This window comes from Crocodylus siamensis, chromosome 1, assembly GCF_052110815.1.
Source record: "Crocodylus siamensis isolate JL-2025a chromosome 1, ASM5211081v1, whole genome shotgun sequence".
Classification (NCBI taxonomy): Eukaryota; Metazoa; Chordata; order Crocodylia; family Crocodylidae; genus Crocodylus; species Crocodylus siamensis.
Genome location: NC_143395.1, coordinates 91,171,649 through 91,193,055, shown reverse-complemented (window position 1 = coordinate 91,193,055; position 21,407 = coordinate 91,171,649). Strand labels below are relative to the sequence as shown.

Sequence of the window (21,407 nt, the reverse complement as noted above, 5' to 3'; positions counted from 1 at the left end):
GACCAGAGGTCGACAATGTTTTCCAGTGAGGGAGCCACTAATGGAGCATAGGTCTGAGGGTAAGATGCTTCCAGCCCACCCAATGCCACTGCCCCAGTCATTGCACCTTCACCTCCATGGTTCTGCTATACTGTTGCTTCTATCTGTCCAACACCTCTCAGAGCTTACTGGCATGTTAGCAGTGCTCCTGCTGGGAGCTCACCTGCTGGTCAGGTTGGGGTCTGCCCAGAGTGCCTGCTTTCACACTGCTCCAGAGCCTAGGGGTTGAGCACTGCTGCTGTTTGCTCTTCTCCTTCCTCCTCCTACCCCCATGTATTCAGCAGCAAAAGGAGGGAGAGAGCAGCTATAGCATGCAGCCATAGGTGGACGAAGAAAAAAATGGGGGGTGGGGCTGAGCATATGCGCACATGCCCACACCCCCATCAAGTGAGTCCATGGGGGGAGGGGAAAGAGCTATGGGGGAAGGAGAGGGGCAGGGGCTGGGGCAGGGCGCTGTCTAGCCAAGATGGAACTGCAGCTTGTCTGGGGGGAAACGGAGGGTCACCCCCTCCATTGCACATGCCCCAGGCGGGCACAGAGGGGTGTGCTCCCAGATCTGCATGGGGCAGGGCAGGCTGCTGCTGCAGGAAGAGGCTACGGCTGTGCCGGGATCTTCCCAGCAGGTGGCAACAGTGCTGGGGGGGGGGGGGGGTCAGAGGGGGCTACGGCAAATTTTGGGGTGGCTGCAGCCCCCCACACCATAGCCCCCTCCCAGCGCCGCCACCCACTCCAAGCACGTCTCAGCCTGGCCTTGCCCAGCTGCTGCCCCACAACCAGGAAGAGCCCAGCACTGCCCCAGTCCCAGTCCGCAGTGGCGGCCTGCCCTGCCCCACGCAGATCCAGAGGCGCACACCCCCCATGCCTCCTGGGGTGCATGTAGCAGCAGGAGCCACACCCCCTGGATGAGCCGGTGGCAGCCCTGCCAGCTGTTCAGCACCTGCCCCTCCCCCAGCCCCAGGCTGCCCCAGCCCCACTTCCTCCCTCACCGCTGTCTGTGTGCCCCTCCCTACCCCTGCTGCACCTCCCAGAAGCGTGTGTCCAGGCTGCCGTGCAGCCTTCCTGCTACCCCATGTTTGGGGGGCTAAGCTATGTGAAAACAAGGGCTGAGTATTGCTGCTAGCCACTCATCCTCTCCTTTCCCCTGCTGCTGAATTTGTAGGGGGAAGGCAGTGGGATGGTAAAAGCAAACAGCAACAGCACTCACCCCCAAGGCTTCAGATCTGCATAGAATCATAGAAAGTGAGGGTTGGAAGGGACTTTGGGAGGTCATCTAGTCCAACCGCCTGCTCAAAGCAGGACCCTCCCCAACTAGATCATCCCAGCCACAGTTTTGTCTAGTCAGGTCCTGAAAACCTCCACGGATGGAGATTCCACCACCTCTCTGGGTAGCCTGTTCCTGTCTTTCACTACCCTCCTAGTGAGAAAATTCTTCCTAACTTCCCTTGCTGCAACTTGAGACTGCTCCTTGTTCTGTCATCTGCCACCAGTGAGAACGGTCTAGCTCCATCCTCTTTCGAACCTCCCTTCAGGTAGCTGAAGGCTGCTATTAAGTCTCCTCTCGGTAAGCAGGGACTCCAAGCAGACCCTACACCAATCAGCTGGTGGGGTCACAGAGCTCACGGCACATGAGGAGCTCCCAGCAAGAGAGGTGCTGACAGATGGTGATCAGAGCTCACTGGGACCCAGGGTCAAAGCAAGGCACTGTGGCCACACACACTTAGGCAGCGTGGCACCTTTCTCTTCGCTGCACGTGTGCAACACAGCTGGGGGCAGGGGGGCGTGGCCACAATCCTGGATCTGCCCATGTTCATGACTCCACATTTATTTGCTTGCACTAAACTTACCAAGCAATCTAAATGGTTCTGAATCAGAGACTTAGCCCATTTGTTAATTACCACTTATCCAAACTATAGCATCTGCAAATTTTGTCAGTGGTGATTTTATTTTTCTCCAAGTCTCTGATAAAAATAACTAAGTAGCATATAAAAATAACCAAGTCCTTCAGGGCCCCGTTACAAACATACCTATTTAAGAGAGATGATTCCCTGTTTACAGTTTCAGTTTGAGACCTATCTATTAGTGAGATTTTAATCAACTTATTGTTTTTACATGAATAATAAAACAATCCTAATATAAGATGACCCCATCCCAATAATTAGCTTCGGTACCTGAAAAATTTATACATTTGTTATCATTTCCCAGGTATAGAATCTAATTATTGGAGCTTTGCATTTAATTTGTCCCCCTCCCTCTGCTACAACAGGGAAAATAAATCTGTGGAGTCAGGTAGTCCTCTTGCCCTGTAACCTGCCAGCTTATTTCCCCTGCCGCCCCTTTCCCCTTCCTTACTGTCAGATCCTGCTCTCCCTGAGCACGTGGAAGTGAGGGGCAAATTTGAAAATGCTGACCTTGACATAAATATACCTGTAGTAATTTGCATATAGGCCTCATAGACTTAGTTCACCCAGAATCAATGCATTTTTACCTTTTTTGAAATTGCTGCAAGTTTTAGCAGAGATACTCTCTAAACACACTTTTGAGCTGTACTTTGGCATCTATTTATATATATTATGAACTATCCTTTTTTGGGGCAAAAATATTGATTTATCTATATATAAACAAATCTATATATAAACATGTAACAGTACCGCTAACAACCTGTCATGTGACCACTGTGGTTCACCTGACAGACCAAAAACCCACTTTAACAGTTAAACTATTTTAGTCCTGTTAGAAAGTTTGCACCATATACCCATCACCATTCCCTTCAAAGCATTACAGTTTCATAAAAGTCTCTCAGTTACCTCCCCCCTCCCAAATCATCCTCCTGTTTGTCTGGTCTTTTCTTTCGTCATGGTATTCATTGTCATCATTGTCACCATCCTCACTGTTGTCCTCCTCATTCGCCTCTTTGGAAGGCTTGCCTCTGAAAAATCTATACCATTTCCCTGTCTTCGATATGAGGTCTGCCATCTCTTTCCCATTATCCTCTTCTGTCTTTCTGTAGTACCACTACATTTCACTCAGTCCCATTTTAATACAGTCCTCAACTGTGGGTCTGAGTGCCAGTTTATGAGCAGGTTCCTGGCCTTCCACCGGACGTACCTGAAGCAGTAGATGAACTGGTCGAAGCGGGCTGTCGGGGCCCCTTACTGTTTAGTCAAGAGCCCATAGAGGACCACTTCTCAGGTCAGGGTTCTGAAACTTTTCACCACCTGGAGGAGTGCACATACTTTCTTCCACACCTCTCTGGTGTATGGGCAGTCTCAAAAGAAGTAGTCGATTTGTTGGCAGAATTGCCTCGGGAAGTTGGATGGACCTCTCTGCCCCGCATTGTTTTTTCACACCCACATGAGGAGTGCCCAGTGGATTGCCTGCCAATTCAAGCCTCTGTGCTCCTTTCGCAGGTCCTTGTGGAAAATTTGCTCCCACATGGCCTGGTAGCTGTCATCAGTTAGTAACTCCACAAATTATATGGTTTATCTTGCCCTGATCACCTCCCATATCTTGCAGTGGTTCACCAGGGTCACTAGGGCCATGTCATGCAGTTTGCAGTTTGTATTTGTCCTGGAAGAGTTTCAGGACCTCACAGAACCATGGGGACACCATGGCCCCATGGGCTTCCATTGGTTATTGGGTACACCCAGGACTGTCTCAGCAGATGCCCTGCAAATTACTTTATAAAGTGGGCTGTTTTGGTTTCAGCTCCTGTTGCCAGTTTGCAAACCTGGCTATGTACTTGGCCCAGAGGAACAGTAAGACGTCTGGCATTCCTCTGCCTCTCGCCCATTTCACTTTGTGCAGCTTGGTCCTCACTACTTTCTTCCATACGGAGCTCCAAAAGAAAACACATATGGCTCTTTGGATTCTGCGGGTGACTTGCTCCGAGAGAGGGAAGACTAGGGCGGCGTATAGAAACATTGGCAGTAGCACCACCGTTATCAGTGCCACGTGCTTCCTGCCCTTCACAGCCAGCTCAGTTGCCATAGTCCCAGTCTCTGTTTGGTCTTGGCCTGTGTCTTTTCCTGTGCCTTCTGTCCCATCAGCTGTGGTTCAAGCTCCACCCTAAGGAACTTTACCCCCTCGCAGGGGATGGAGATCCCCAGGGCTGACAGGTCCCTGAGTTTTCCCAGGAATTGGTGCTTTTGCTCATGTTGAGCTTGGCCACTACTACTGCTCTGTATACCTGGGTATGTTGTAGCATTCCTTCTGCTGAATCCTTGTCTCTGCATATGTTGTTAAGGTCATCCATGTAAGCAAGGATTCTCATCTCTTCCTCATTACTCCAACAGATCTTCACACAGCTATTCCTGGGGTCCAGCCTGAGCTGCTGAGCTAGTGGTTTCATTGTGCAGATAAATAGGATTGGGGAGAGCAGGTGGCCCTGCCTGATGCCTGACTCCACTGCAGTCAGGACTGTTAGGGACCCATTTACTAGTACCCTGCTGCTTATATTGGTGCCTTTATCCAGGCAACAAAGGTTGCAGGGATTCCCATCTTTTTCAGCATCTCCAGTAGTAAGAGATGGGATACCTGGTCATAGGCCTTCCCCAAATAAAGTTTCAGCATGGCAACTTTCTGTCCTCTCTTCTGTTGGTACTGTAGCACTTCTTGCAGCTGCATCAGGGCTTCATGGATCTGTCACCCTGGCACTGCATGCCTGGTTCTCGTGGATCACTGCACCTATAACAGACTTAAAGCACTGGGCCAAGACTTTAACAGTTTGTTTGTAGTCAGGGTTTAGGAGCATTATCAGACACCAGTTTCTCAGGTCCTGCTGCCCTTCACAGAGGGTTTTTCCATCTATTGACCCCTCTGTGAAATCATATAAAATATGAACTTTCATTTCTACCCAGGAGAACTTTTACAGTCTTATCTCTGATGCCTGATGAAGGGTGTTTGTGCCCAAAAGCTTTCAATTAAAAACATTTTTTTGCAAAAATCTTGTTGGTCTAATAAAAGATATCACCTCTGTCCATGAGCCCTGATAGTAGAAGAGAGACTTTTGATGGAAAAGGTGCTAAAGCATACATGGAGTACGGTGAAGCAATAGGGGCTAAATAGATTGCAAAACATTATAATGGTAGTGGGGGACTGGAGGGTCTTTGAGAAGTTGAGTCTTCAGATAAGAGACAAAGAAATCGGAGTGCTAGTCATCCCAATGCATGCCAAGGGGAAAGGTAACACAGCATGGAAAAAGGTGATAGCAAGGCTACGGCAAATACTTTGGTTGTGGTCCAGAAAGACACTGTCCTTGACTGGAATAGTGGTAGCATTTAAGGCTGTGCTACTGCCGATTATTCTACATGCAGGAATTGTATTCCCACCAACATAGCGGTAGATAACAAAAGTACAGAGGAAGATATGTGTATTTTTCTGGAATGCCAAAAGAGAAAGGTTGGCTAGAGCTGAACTGTACAAAGCAAAAGAGAGGGCAGGGGGGTAATATGTAAATGCGATATGCAAGGCTGTAACATAGAGAGAGGGGAAAGTAGCGTGTATCACCAATTTCACGCAGCTGCAATTTTGAGACAATGGGGAGTATATCAGACCTCTTTGAAGAGTTCATGGGCGTGGCAACCATTGGTTCATTACATCAGAATGAAAGGGATTCATGCAGAGGTATTAAATAGGGAAGGTAGGGCAGGAGGTCCTGAAGGATCCTAAGAAATTGATGAAAGGTGTAAGGGAAAGAGAAAGGATGGCACTGTGGGAAGCTTCACAGAAGGACAAGTAAAGTTGTGGGGAGCAGAAGTCTGAAGAAGTCTAATATATTTTAGAATTACTTCTGTCTTTATCAACTAAGTTTGTAATCTCATCTAAAATGATACCAACTTATTTTGACACAATCTTTTTGCTTTGCCCCATGCTGACTAGCAGTAATTATCTTATTCTCTCTTAATTCTTCATTAATTTAATTCTATGTGAGCTATTCTGTTATTTTGTCCTGTATTGAAGACACGCTGACAGGTCTGTAATTGCATGGGTCATCTGAATTATTAGTGTGACATAACTTTTACAAGAATTGGCTCCTTGGACTCCTTACATTTAGTGTGTCAGTCTTGTAATGCTGCAGAAAGTCCAGAGATTTGGCAGAGAGCTCTCAGACATAAGGTTCATACTTGAACCTACTTTTTTTAAAAATGCCACATTCTAGTAGCTGCTGTTTAACATCCACCTTAGTTACTGTTGGAATAGGAAATATTTCATCATCATTGCAGACATCATCTGCCTTTTTCCCAAATCCAGAGCAAAAATATTTCTTAAACAACTTTTCCCCATGCTGCTTCATGATTGAAAATTCTATGGCATTCATCTCCTTACAGGCTTGTACGTACTAGTGCTTTTCTTGTTCCAATAAACCTAACAAAACAAGCATTATTGTAAATAAACAGGTCAGCCAAAACTTCTCCTTATGTCCTTTTGCTTCCCTTGTCAGTTTTCTAAAATATCTAACTTCTTGCTTTTGTATTAATTGCTATTAGCATCCCAACATTTCCAATTTCTTTGAGGAGAGTATGTAGCTCATAGACATTTTCACTTTCCCTCAAAGCCAGTATTTTTTAAACAATTTGATCTTCTTTCTTTAATTGCAGTACTTTAGGTATTTTTTAAAATATTCTTTCGCCATTTCCAGTACTCTTTCACATTATTTTGATTAATTTTTTCACTCCGGACTAAAGCTCCTAATTTTTTTCAGCTTTGTGAAATTGTTCTTTATAAAGCACCAATTTATGTATATGTGCTTTTGACTTCATTTCTTTTTGTATAGAACAACATATTCAAGTTGTGACCTGTTGGACCTAAGCAACTGTTAGCTCTTAGGTCCTATGCAATCAATTCCTCTAAGTCAAGATAAGAAAGCTGGCAGTTTTACTTTTTTTAGAAATTCCAAGGATATTTTAGCATTTGCATCGTAAGATTTTTAACTTGTGACTCCAATTGAACCGTACTGTGATGACACTGTTCCAGAGATTTCCCTTTCCTTCTAGTTATAGATGGACACTAGTACCCTTTCTTGCATTTTCTAAGTATTTAAGACCATTTGTTTCAAACAGTTTTGACATGCATTGCCGCTCATCCTTCCCCTTTTTGGCCCATGGGATCCTTTCAGGTTAAGTTATCAGCAGTGGTTTTTGTTTTGTTTCTTTTTTTAAACATTCCAGTAATGTGAATCTTCCCACTAGGCTTCAGGGACACCAACCAGGTTAAATTTATGCTCATAAACAAGCAATTTCAATTCTTGCATTACCTGGCTCTTCTTGTTTGTTTATAGGTAATTAAAGAATGTCTTGTCTTCACCTCCCTTGGTGCCTTGACTAATTTTATCTTTGACATCTTGATTTGTGCTAAATGAATACCCACTTGTTCTCCATTTTCATCCTCTCCATTTCTAGTAGTTTAGCATCTCCCAGGCTAGCCTTGCAAGCCTATCACATAGATTTTTTCCCCCGCCTTCAACTGAGACAGAAGCCAGCCAAGCTTTACAGCTCCCTCTCCTGCCAGGCAGTAGAACAGTGAGCACATCTACATGTGTGCTGTAATGTGCAATAGTCTATTTTACTACGTATTAAAGCAGAATGTAAAAAAAAAGTGCTATTACACTACTGCACAGTGAAATAGGCTACAGTGCATTAAGCGTCATCTAAAAAGTATGTGCCTGCACTACTGCGTATTAAGGCAACCTAATGTGTGTTAATTTAGTACCTCACATCAGAGGTACTAAATTTAATGCACATTAGGAAAAGTGCATTAATGCACATGTAGAAGCACCCACTGTTTTGCAAAACTTAAACCCCTTATCATGCTTACTTAGCCAGCTGTCCATTTTCCATAGCCTTCAGTTTTCCTTCACTTATGTTGCACAAAGGATCCTCAAGATCACCTGGACTTTCTTCCACACACCTCATTCTGGCCTGCCACCCCCTAGCTGACCATTCAAACTGGGCAAGTCTGGCCAGAAGCTTCCATCAGGGCCTAGCTATCCTCTCTCTCACCATCACTGGAGTGTCCAGTCAGGGTCAGCTGACCCTACACTTCCCTCCATATAAACCCCTGCACAAGAACAGGGAGTATCTGGGCAAGAGGGGTCAACCTGAACCTGGAACTGCCTTGCTGTTCCTTCTGTCTTATTCCTCTGTCTGTACTCTGCTTGATCTCTTGTCTTCTCACCCCGGCTCACCCCCTGACTCAGTGATCTGCCTGCTCCTCCAGTTTCCCAACTCAGCCTGTTCTCAGATTGATACCCTGGCTGCACGCAACACAGGGTGACACACTCCAACTCACTTCAGAGTTCCTTCAAGGGGCTCTGTAATCTGTGAGGAGCCATGTGAAGTGGTAATACTTGTACTGCCATATAATATCACTGGCAGAGTCCAGAATACCATTCATACTTGCAGTCACATCTTGTGGCTCAGCTTCAGGATGATGGTGCATCATTCTGTTGTCTTGCTGTGCCTTGCAAAACATTGTATTCCCTTCTCCTCAGTGCAGAGTGCCCAGTATAGTTCACTGCTTATGGACAGTTGAAGATCTTTTCAGGGGCACGCTAAATTGTCTTTCAGGTTGACCTGAGTGGCCACTCTCAGATACGCCCCATACAGCCCTCCATCCCATTTACCCAGCTGGATTTTTCAGGAGCATTTTTTTCAGTATACAAATAGTGTATATACCCACAAGATAACATTTACAGTTCCTACTCTGAAAACTCCCTCTTTAAGGAGATATCCCAAACATACAAGCCTTAAATGACTCCAGATTACAGTTTCTCAGCTCCACAGTTTCCATTATAGATGTGTTTTCTGACTACCATCTCTCTTCACTGGCACGCTAAGTATAGAACTGGAAGACCCTCAGCTGAGGGGGCGGACTCCCCAGCTGAGAGCTGTTAAAGATCTACATCCTTGGCATATCAAGCACAGGGGGCTATACATAATGTACACTGCCTAGTAGGCTAGATAGACTCTTGCTGATTTATCCTGTCAACCTCTCCCACACAGGGTTTCAAAGAATTTGCCAAACACCTGACAGAGCTATAAAATGAGCTATCCTTACTCTGCGCTATGCCAGGGTGAAAAGACAAGATCCCCCTCCCCCCCATGCACACACACACACCTGTATGTTGGGCTTCCTGCCACCCTGCTTTTCATGCATCCTGTTGGCCAGGAGAAACTTTCTGTCACTCAGCGCTTCTGTCTAATATCTGATTGATCTCAAGCCCCATCTCCTTTGTCTACTGGGAGAAGAAGGATTCTCTCTCTCTCTTTCCCCCAACTCAAGTTGGTTTCTCATCTCCTCCTCTTGAAGCTCCTCCTCTGAAGCTGCCACCTCCATACTTCCCAGAGTCACAAGAGGAATTCTACACCCTGAGTGACAATGGTGCATGGGGCAGTGGCAGCAGCGAGGTTCTCTGCAGCAGCTGTTTTTTTGTGTTCCCTTCCCCCCACTTGCCATTGGCACCTAGGTTGCTGCTCCTGTCACCCCCTCTTAGTTATGCTGTTGCTCTTGCCTATTACCCAAACCCAGAACAGCTTTTCCTCTTCCTCTCTTACATGCACACACATTCATTGCTCAGCTCCTAAGCTAAGTACACCCAGTCAAAAAGCCCGACGCTGAATTGATTTAGTCTTTGCAGGTTAATCTAAGCTGTGCAGATTGAACAAATAAGCAACTGAGCAGACATTCACTTTTGATTCAGGAAACACAGCCACATGCCTGCAGTGGCTCAAGCCAGAAACCAGGGAGTGCAAGAGCATGCCTGCCAGCCACTGCCAAAGGGAAAGGAAAAAAGCAACCCTCCAAGGCTTTCCCCCAATCTGGGTTGAAGCAGAGGGGACGTAACTAGGCCCCAGCCTGGAGCTAGCTGGAGGGTCTGCCTGGGCGAGGCAGAGGATTGGAAGGGAAAAAAGGTAGTGGCATTGAAGTCATAAAAGCTTGAACAAAACTAGTTCTTTCTCTGAAGTGAGCATTAAACAGCTCAGCTGTGTGTTCACTTCCTCTTCCTGCTATACCTGAGGTCTCTGGAATTTGTAGTATGCAATCACAGCAGCAGAACTCTGCAGGGTTGCTTATCTCTTCCTGCTTCCAGGTGCCTCTGGGATTTGTAGTCCACAGTTGCAGCCAGCATTAAGTAAGCCAGCAGGGCAGGGCATCTCTATACTGGGGGAAGGGGAGTTTAACTCCCCTCCCTCACCAGAACCCAGCCAGGATTTGCCTGGCAGGGCAGTGAGCCAGCCAGTGAAGCCAGTGATCCAGCCCTTGCTGTTCCTGCTAGGGGGAAAAATGGTAGGGCCAACCTTGCTCTGTGGAGCAGTTAGCAAAGCCCAGCTCAGAGCTGCAAAGCATGCTGGGATTCCGGGGGGGTGGGGACTTGAACCAGGAGGGGATCTGCAACAGCAGTTTCATAAACCAGTTGGATCTAAATCAGTTAAGTCTGATACTACATTCAACCAGGTTTCTCTTAAACCATTTTGAAACTGGTTTATGTGCACTGAACTTCTATTCTGTTACAGGTTTAAACCAGTTTCTGATCGCCAGGGACCTTAGTTTTCCCTGATTAAATAAAATTACAAATTCTCTGATAAAAACACCTAAATCTGCACTTAAAATTAAATGCCAGACTCTCTCTCTCTCTCTCTCTCTCTGTGTGTATCAACTAAATACAATGTTTTATTGATCTATTTACAATTTTCAAGCAATTTGAAAGCCTAACAGTGCCTCAGTTACTATAGTGAAATTAATTCTAAGTACCTGTCGATTTTAGTATTTGATTTTGGGGGGGGGTTTCATGGAAAATCAGTTCCCCCTACCTCCTTCACTCACCAAGATGCAGGTCCAGGCCCCTCACTCCCAAGCCACAGCCACCTGGCTCTGCTGGTGCAGAGGCACCGGCTCCCCACCCTGCAGCCCTCTCCTGGGGTCTACACAGCACAACAGGAGGGACCCAATGCGGCGGGGCAGAGCAGAGCCACACTTGGAAACTCATTGCTGCTCCAAGCCTTGCACTGCCATGGTGATGCACCCTAAGCCCACCCTGGACTAGTGAGATCACAACCCCATGCTGCTGCCGGGTGGGCAGGGGGAGCATTGCCAGGACAGCACGGGGCTTGCAGCTGCAGCAAGAAGCTTCCCTGCCTAGCCCTGCTCTGCCCTGCCATTCCAGGTCCCACCCGCTGTTCCACAGAGGCTCTTGGGGCAGGCAGCAGGGTGGGGAGCCTGAGCATACAGCCTGCACTCACCCCTGTATCCACCCCACGCACAAATCTGGGGGGCACAGGTCTCCCTGCTCCCCCCCAGCAGTGCACACAGCAGCAGGGAACCAGCCCCACTCTCCAGATGAGCCACCTGCAGCCCTGCCCCCCTCCCCTAGCCCAGAAAAATAGAATCAGTGTTTCAAAGACTTGTGTGTCGAGCTCTTGTAGAGTCCTTGTAATAGCCTTTTTTTTTTCAACCTCTGGAGCTGAGCACTGTGCACAGGAGAGCAGCAGTCTTCTCAATCCTCCAAAAAATGGTTGCAAAATTGTTCATGGACATGCAGTCAGTTTTTGTGATGGCAGAGAACTGTGGGATAGGGTTGATATGGAATTGCTTCTCAGCCCCTCTTGTACATCATATCCCAAAACAGGCTTGAGAACCCCTGCTGTAGGTGATAGTGTTGAACGCAAACACCTTGTACAGAGCCAGCCTTAGGGAAAATAGCACTCTGTGTTAACTTTTATATTGGCGCCCCTTCCCCTTCTCCCCAGTCAGCAGCAGGGCACAGCTCAGTTCGGAAGCAGAACAGTGTGGTGCACCAGGCAGGCAGGCAGGCAGACTGGTACTGCTTCTGCTGTGGGGGAGCAAGGCGGGCAGACTGGAGCAGGTGCTACCCCACTTGCATGTGCCTGGTCTGGCTCCTCCTGAGCAGCAGCTGGAGGCAGGGGGTGGGCTGGTCTAGACATTGCTTCTCCTGCCTGTGGCAGGGATTGGCCAGTGCAGGGCATGGGAAAAGCGCTTCTCTGAGTTCAGGCTGCTCACAGGTGTGTGTGTGTGGGGCAGGGTGTTTGGTGCCTCCCCGACCATGGCACCCTGGGGGCTGGGACAGAAGTTCTATAAACCATTTTGACTTAATCAGTTAAATCTGATACTACATTCAATTAGGTTTATCTTAAACCAGTTTCAGCCATTTGAAACCAGTTTATGTGCACTGAGCTTCTGTTCTGTTACAGGTTTAAACCAGTTTCTGATCATTTAAACCGGTTTATGTGCAACTTCTGTCCCTAGTCTGAGTGATCACCTACCCCAGTGGTTCCCAACCTTTTTAGATCACAGACCGGCAAACTGTGGACAGGAAGTGACCACAGACAGGCAAACTGCAGAGCTGCACACTGTAGAGCAGAAGTGACCGCCATACTGCGGGCCGACAGCCGACCCTTTTTTATACTCAGTGTGCCGGTCACTTCCAGACTTGGAAGTGAGTATAATAAAGGGTTGGCTGCCGGTCTGCAGTATGCTGGTCACTTCTGGACTTCTGGTCCAGCAGCCAACTCTCCTGCGAACCGTCTGCCAATCTTTCATAGCCCAATACTGGGCCGTGGTCCAAGGGTTGGGAACCTCTGACCTAACCCTAAGGCTCGCTCTGAGCTTGCGTACTTTATCACTTCCTACTGTTGCCACACAAAATGAAACTGTGAAGAAGGGGCTTACATATTAGAATTGATCTTGTGTATCTACATTTACTCAGTGAACCGATGATGGGCAACATCTTTTCATGACAAACTTCAACCGTCTCTCTTTCCTGTTTTCCCCACCCCTTCTCTCCCCCTCCAAAAATTTTCCAGATTAAAAATGGGTTGAACTGTGTGTCTGATCTCTGTGGACTAAACATATCTATCTCAAGCCAGTTTAAAAAAAATAAACCTCTTTGGCTAGATGGTTCACAGTGATAAGACAAAAACAGGGTTTAACCCATATATTCTAAAAATGTTTATAAATTATGTGTCTGAAGATGTTTTCCTGCTATGCTTAGAATATCAGTAGTGGTCATCTTAAATTGTTAGCTTTAGTTTTACTTCTTATAAAAGAGCAAGAAACGTGTAGAGACTTGAAACCACAGTAGCAGTAGCTAGGTTTGAAAGACTTGTTGCTTGAGAAGGGCTAAACATTTTCAATAGTCAGTGTATGCAAAGGTGCGGTGTCTTCCTGTTTCTGGCATTTACTCTGACCTTTTCTTTCAGATACAGACTTTGCCATGGTTAATGTAAGCCTTTGTTACCTGGCAGTTGTAATACTTCAAGAGCCAGCACTGTTAAACAATCCGGTATTTTAGCTAGTGCAGAATGCAGAAAGCATTATGCCTTTGATCTACACTGGCTTTGGGGCTCTCTCACTGCTCTTTGGGGTGGGTGTATTTAAATAAAATTTAACAGTGCGAGCAGTGGCACATGTGGTTTTCCCCAGTTTGCTAATGCTCAACCTTGGAGGACCAAGCTAGGTGCACTTAGAGCTCTCAGTGCTGAAATGAAAGGGGAAGAGGTGTTGAATATTTAACAAAAGGGTATTTACTCTAACGATTCAGGCATTTGAGCTAAATAACAAAAAGCCATAGCCAAGAGTTTCAAACTGTCTCAATCAAGTATCAACTTGTATTCCATAGCTCATCAAACAGAACCAGCAAAATATGACATCAAGAAAACTGTATAAGGTTTCCAGGAAAAACAGGGTACAGGAGACCTGAATTTCTAGTGTAATGAGGGAAGGAGAAGGAAGAAAATCTTTTTGAAGGGACAAAATGTGTTCTTCTGACTCTTACATATCATAAAAGCAAACAAGGATACGCATTTTTTCCCACTGAAGTCCACGTTTAAAGTCTCTTCTCTGTATAAAACCACATGCAGTGAACTGGATGAAACCCTTGTTCATCTCAGGAGTTTTCTAAAATAAGAACAAAGAAAAAGTCAGAACAGTGTTTATTGGCAAATGAGAAAAAATCTGCAGTCACCTTTTCTGTTTTCATGTGGGGGGAAAAAGGAAAATCAGTGGGAACCCATTTTTGCTTCTTTTCTTCAAGATAAAATAACCTTTGTTCTTTAGATGCAGGTCTACTAAACTATTCTTTTGAAATGTGTATTAACAGTTGCATCTGAATGCTTCTGCATTTTGTGGCCATTGTGTGCCACCTTTGGGTATCAGTACAGACAGGGGGATATAGCTGGAATGTAACTCAACAGTATTTTTTGTTGCATGTTACATAGAACCAACACTTGACTCGTCGTTCCATTTTTAAAGTATGATATACAGTAAGCAAGGTATTACTTGCTTACTTATTGGTGCTAGCCCTTCATTTCAAAGCCACCTTTAATTCTATATTAGAATAAAGGGGAAAAGTTCACAGCCATATACTCATTTGCCTTGCTCTGACATAACGTGCTAGTTTAAAGACTGATGGCTTTTTTTATCAAGATAACTATAAATAAGCTTTTGTTTAGAAAAATACAGTTCACAAGTTTAAGTGCAGAAGCAAAGCAAAATCTATCCATCCTACAACTCATCTGGCATGTGCTTTTTAAAAATGAATCAAGTCAAAAGTACAACCACCTAGAATGATTTGACATGGTTTAGCTCTATTGCTATTTCTTTAAGGCACTGCTGTTTTTTTTTACTGAAACTAGCATGTCATAGAGAGTGAAAAAGAATTCACTGTTTCTAAAAAAGAGGAGGCCATAACATTCACAGAATCATCTGGCAAGGAAACTCCATAGAAAACAGAAAGAGTGGCAAAAGTGCTCTTTTGTTGGAGTTTGGAGGGTGAGCCTCCTCTTCTTTCATTACTTGCATTGGGGAGTTTTTGATTACGCCTGCTTAAACAGCCACTTTGTACTAATGTGTTTTCTTGTGGATTTGCCAGGTGACCCCCCAACCCTTCGGCAGCAGGCCAGTTCCACCACAACAACTGTTCCTTAAACAAGCGCAGCAAGTGAAGTCAGTTTTTGCCACTGCTGCCCAGATGGAACACTGACTTTTCTGTTCTTTTCTAGCTGGTAATAAATATAACCTAGTTTTTTACATTAAAGCAATGCAGGAATCTGAGAGGTGTCCCACTGAAGATGAATACAAGAAAGATGTGTGTCTTTATTAGGACTTTGTCTAATTTTTTTTTTTCCTGGGATTCAGGTGCTGCCCATCCAAACTCATGGACATTCCTACTGTTGATGTTCTTAAAAGAAATTGCACGTCAGATAGCCGTTGTCCACTTAAGTCTTATACATCCACTTTCCCTTCTCTAACTATTAACCTCTCTGCTCTAGTGCTGGCAGAAACCAAACAGGGAACAAATTAGGTCAGACATGAGAGGCTGAGAAAAGCCATAAAGAAAAAAATAGAAGACAGGCATGTACAGTCATAGTTTTTCATAGGATGTATGTAGCAAGCATTATTAACTTTCTCTTATGCTCCAGCAGGTTAAGTGATTTCTGGAGGGTGGGGGAGAAAAGGGAAGACAGAAATGGACTCTTTCCAATTGACTCTTATAATCCCCTCAAATGTTGAAGAAGGACAAGAGTGAATTTAGAATGAATCCTGAAGCTTGGAAGCAAGCTCTGTGGTTCTGCTGACAGGTTGGAGCTTCTCATTCTCCTAAAGTATTCCCAGAATTATTGTATGAAACAACTCTTCTACGTGCAGACAAGAGACAGTAATCAGCATGCCCATCTCTGCAAAATGCTTTGCTTTGGACTGGTATGACATAGCAGTAAGAAATCACATAGGGCTCGTTTTCCAGCTGTTCAGCCAATAGATGTAAATTGTCACTCATCATCAGCCCACTCGTGGTGCTCAGGCTGTTAGTTGCTGCAGGCAAGCAAGTAATTAAAATGCTGAAACTTTCTGCTCATTCCACTAAGTAGAATCTTCAGGGCGATGCCTTAAAGGGCAGCTTGTGAAAAAACAAATTGATGTGATTGGAGCTTTTTGCTCTTACTTCTCACATGACTCTTCTTTTAAATGCCTTTGTGGACCCTTTTTTTGGCACATGCCTTTGTCCCTAACATTTATGACCTTTTGCTCGGGAACAGCATGTCTCTGTAATTTTTCTGTATATCCCTAAAATCCAAATATACAATGTCACAAACAACTTTAAAAGGATCATAGAAGGCATAGAATATAGTATGACCACTACAACAAAAATGCAGCTTTATATACCACTCGGCAACCCCTTCTTTATGAATTCCATCTCTGTATTTCTTCGCTTGCTGACAAACAGCCACAGTGTGGTGTTTTGAATATCAGACATCCTACTTTGACTCATACAGTAATGGTATATTTGATGTCCTGAAGTGATGCATTCTGGAATACTTCAACAAAACAAAAAATACCAGTAGGATATATTCATGGAATATTTTTAAATGAGCTGTGCTGGATATTTCCCTCAACCTGCTTAATGAACATATTTGTCAACAGGGATCCTGTTTTTTTCTGAGTAAAAAAAATCCCAAATTTTCAGGTTAAAAAAGTAACCCAAAATCCACATTTTTCCACAAGCAGAAATGAGCTGCTCCCACTCCAGCTCATCAAAAAATGTCTTTTAGTCTCTTGTAAGAATAAGTCCAGAAACACAGTCAAGATCAAGATCACAGTCCGGCACATCCTCCTAAGAGCAGTGCTGGCATGCTTGGTGCTGCTTTGATGGCAACTACACATGTTTACTGTGTGGTACATATATAGAAGTCAGTGAAAAGACTGATAAGGCCAATCCAAGATCTACATGTTCACTGCAGACATGGCATGTTGTTGCAGAAGGGAGGAATGGATCCAGGAGATGCCAGGTCACGGCTCTTATGCTTGTAATGTGCAATACGTATAAAACTAGGGTAAACATCCATCCCATTTTTTCTAGGATGTTAATGTTAATCTACCCTAGGCTGCCTGTCATGTGGCCCTCAATGGCTTGCCGAAACTCAGTAAGCGGCCCTCTGCCCAAAATACTTCCCCACCCTGATGTAGCACATGGTTGCCTGGAATCACAAAAGTTGATCTAGAAGACCTAGTTGGTCACTTATGCTCCTATGTGTTATGGGGAGAAAAAACCCACTTACTAAAACTAAAATTAGTGAATACTTTTCACATCCTGATGGAGTGTATTTAGGTCACTTCTGTTGACTTTTTAGTCTTGACTTCATTGTGTGTTAGTTTTCAGAATCAAGTCTCCTAGGAAATGTAGAGAAATATTACTTTAGTAAGCAGTAGTCCTAGCTTTATTTTAACTAAAAGCAGTTAATTTTAAGGTGTTACATTAAAACAAATAATAATAATGATAGAATAAATGTTGTATCTTTATCCATGAATGTGTCTACTGCTTGGAAAGAAAGGCTCCTCTACTAAAGTTAACACTCCCTATCCTGCCGTAGAGTGGTTGGATTTCAACTATGTAACAGAGACAAGAAAAAGGCAAATATCACAGTGGGCATTCTCTGTTGTCTCTGAGGAGATCTCAAAAAAAATAAAGCATGTAAATATTTTATATTACTCTTGAAAACAAATGTTGGTTGCTATTTTGTTTTAAATATTTGTTCAATTTGTTTGGAATTGAAAAGTTAACTATAAACTGTTTATTTGCTCTACTAGCAACATCAATGACAAATTGTGAAATTGACACATGACCTGTTAAATGGTGTTTGAGAGAGACTGCATTTCCGTATGGAAACTTACTGAAATCTTGTTCACTTACCGTAAATTGCACAGCATGTTGGATGAACACTGTTGTATGCTCCTCTCTAGAGGGCTTGATATAAATTCGTTCCAGATTTTGTTTGGTGATCTCAGCTTTGCATTAGTGACTATGTTCAAACCTTCCAGGACCGTAAATGCTGACAACCAGGATGATGAGACTTTAGGATACTGAATGTCTGCACTGTGATACTGACAATTAGTTCTTGCAATCCAGTCGCTGATATAACTAGAATAGAGTTGTCAAATGGAGATTGTATTTATTATCTGTGAAATCCCTGGAGTTGTCTTGAACTATTTCAGGCAATGCATTTGTTCATTCTCCCACATGTAACTATGCATGATGCAGCTTGGTATCTAGTTAGTTTCTCTGAGCCAGGAATGGATAACTTTTCAGTCTTGGCTTGAAAAAAATACTTGTGTGTGTTACACCCTTTATCACACTTTACAAGATACTGCAATCAAGTTATCTTTATACTGGTGTTGTCTAGACACTATGACAAAGTTGAAAAAGACAAAAGAAAAAAGAATTATCTCAGATTTTCACTTTTCATCTAGTTCTCTCTCAGGCAGTCTTCATGCTGAAAAAAAGTAATAGGGAGGAATCAGGTTTAAAAAATAGTTGCAAGGGAAGAGGGCCATTGTCTGGTTGGTAGTTCTTAGTTAATAATTGTTAATAAGAGCATGCAGAATTGCTTGCCTTGCAGAGCTGTACATTTAGTCCACAGTAGTACTGTTTTCTAGTGTGTTTGCTTCCTCAGCATTAACTCCTTGAATAATTTTACTTTTGTGGCCACTTGTAATTTAATCTTCCTCTCATTGACTGACTGAATGTGTAACTCACTTATGCATGAATAGCTCATCAACTAGTGTGAATCAGTACAGCTCCAGGAACTTCAAAGAAAGTATTTCAGTTCACACCAGCTGAGCATTTGTGTATATTCAGTGAAGGTCAGTTGAGCAACAGTGATTGTCTGGCTGTGGAGATGTTGTTTGTTTGTTTGTTTTTGTCTGAATTTCTACACAATACTTTTTCTGAAGATTTTTTTTCTTTTTCAGTTTTCTGGTCCATTTTCCCCTCCCCTCCTCTTTCCTTTACCTTCACTCTCTCTCTTGCCTTGCAACTTTTCCTATGACAAAATGGTAAAAGGAGATATCAGAGGCAGGAAAGCCATTTTCTGTTTTTTACTAAGGAGGTACCATTTTGAACCAAAGGGAATATGTCACTGACAGAAGTCTTCTGAGTAATAAAGCTTGATTTTTACTAATGCATTTTCAAATGAGAAATGTTACCTTTCTCTAACATTTCACCTTTTGAAAGATATTGCAATTTCATAGTCAGAATGCCTTTAGAAAGTACTTCTACAGGTTGAGATTCTTTAGGCAACTTCTCTTTATCTTGATTTGGAATTTCCCTTACACTAATATGTTGTGGTTTTTATTTAGGTTTTATTTTGCACTTTGTCACAAAGGATATTGAGAAGTACGAGTGCTTCTTGGTGGGGTAAATGAGTGCTTCTTGGTAGGGTAAATTAGGCCACATGGAGCTCCACTGTGGTTAAACTACTACTGGAACACAAGCAGAAACTTCAGATATCTCTAGACTATACAGCAGTTACAGAAAAACTGACTGTGGTATAAGCATACGCATATGGGTATCCCTACCATGCACCCTAATGGAGAACTCATAACCAGCTCCATGCAGCGCACCTTTCTCTATCCTGTCTGGGCAAGATAGCAAAGCTGGTACATCAACCAGAGTTCCCTGAACCAGCTATAAACCATATTGAAGTGTGATCGCTGCTGTTGGACAGGACAGCTCACATGCTTGCTCTCTCCCTCTGCCCTCTTCTTGCTGCTGTTTCTTCAGGCAGCTGAGACCATGTCTGTTTCTTGAATATAGGACTGGGCTTTTACATTTCTGTTAGTAGACTTTACAGTGTCTCTAAGGAAATACTCTTGAATGAAGACATTGTCTTAAAAAGCATAGAGAAGTAGTAGAAAACAAGAAACTTTGGCCACAGGTGAGAGTCAGAATGGCTGAGACGTCAGGTATGAATGGGACCATCTTGTATAGTACAGGTCAGGCTGATGTACTATATTGATGGTTTCTTTATTAAAAATAAGTGTGCCTATAAAGGAATTTGACATTTCTAAGTATGGGAAATCTTTTCCAGTAGGTGCTCTTTTATTTTATGGGACAGGTGAATTCAAGAAGCAAGGCAGGCACAATGTGAAGTATCACAGGCAATCAGTAGATTACTGAATATTTTAATTTTCAGACCACTAAGCTGTAGGTTGGTAGCGTACTTTTTGGAAATTCACAAGTTTATTAAAGCTAATTCCTGTGCTGATGTTAGAGATAAACATACAAAATCATCAGGTTAGCAGCTACAAACACATGAGGACTTAAAGATTGAATTTGTGTTTACTTGACATAGCATAAATTAAAGGAACTTGTATTTCTAATACTTTCTGCTGCTTTTTTGGTGATGTCTCCACAGACAGAAAACTATGTACCCTAAACAAAGTTAAAGTGAGGCATACAATACTGAGGAAGGCCTTGCTTTTCTACTTCTGCTGTTTCCACCTTTCTAATCCATAACTCTAGTGTCTTAAGTGTTCACTTTTTACTTGCCCTGCGTCATGATGCCCATTGATCACATAAAAGCATCAGCATGGGCTTTTAACTTGCTTTACCCCCATGTGAGCTCAGTGCTGTGGATTGCTCAGCACTGTTATTAAATTATTTAGATATCTGTATGTGGATTTAGGAGCCTAACTTTAGACTCTTATATGTGTAAGTTCTGCTGTGGCCTCTTCCTTCTTTAACTCCCTTAACTAAAGAGGCATGTGATGATTAGGGATTGCTTCTACTACCTGCCCAGGTGCAAAGAAAACCTCCTAGCAGTGCTGGCTAAGGGGTGGGGTCTAGTAGCAACAGCTACTGCATTGGCAGAGTACGCTCAGTGGTCCTCGGATGGAGCCAAGGGAGCATCTCCGAAAAGCTTCTTCCAACTCCTTGATATTTATCTATAAACATTGAATTTTCACTCCAGAGTACTGAGCTTCTGAATAGCTACCCTAATTTCTTCCTAGCAGCGTATGTGAATTGCATGAATGTGACAACACTCATCTCTCCTCTCCTTGTTCTTGCAGGATTTTAGATAATGGGCTGTGTGCAATGTAAGGATAAAGAAGCAACAAAACTGACAGATGAGAGGGATGGCAGCTTAACTCAGAGTACGGGTTATCGCTATGGGACAGATCCCACCCCACAGCACTACCCTAACTTTGGTGTGACTTCAATTCCAAACTACAACAACTTCCATGCCACAGGAGGCCAGGGATTGACTGTGTTTGGTGGTGTCAATTCCTCTTCTCATAGTGGGACTTTGCGTACAAGAGGAGGAACAGGTAGGACCTAATATGAACTTATAACATTGGAAATATGTCTACACAGCAGACAGAGCAGCATACATATTCCAAGGCAGGCTGTAAATGTACTGTCTTGTGTTCCATAAGCAGTCTAGCCATGGAGTTGTATGCACGTAAATTTATCCTGCTGAGACATCTGCTGTGTAGACGCACCCTGGACCCATCATTTAAAAAACTGTGTTTAGAGACTAAAGAACACCTGCTTTCAGAGTAGTCCCTGAACACTAAAT

General features: G+C 43.8%; 1 protein-coding gene across 5 annotated transcripts in view; it reads left to right on the top strand.

Moving 5' to 3' along the window:
• FYN (FYN proto-oncogene, Src family tyrosine kinase) overlaps window positions 1–21,407 on the top strand; it is a 209,501-nt gene that overhangs the window by 126,075 nt on the left and 62,019 nt on the right. For all 5 annotated transcript variants that reach the window (XM_090038119.1, XM_090038110.1, XM_090038091.1 and 2 more), the window contains exon 3: window positions 20,899–21,156. In XM_090038119.1, coding sequence (XP_089894245.1) covers window positions 20,910–21,156 — 247 coding nt within the window. In that variant the 5' untranslated portion in view covers window positions 20,899–20,909. The remainder of the gene's footprint in view (window positions 1–20,898; window positions 21,157–21,407) is intronic.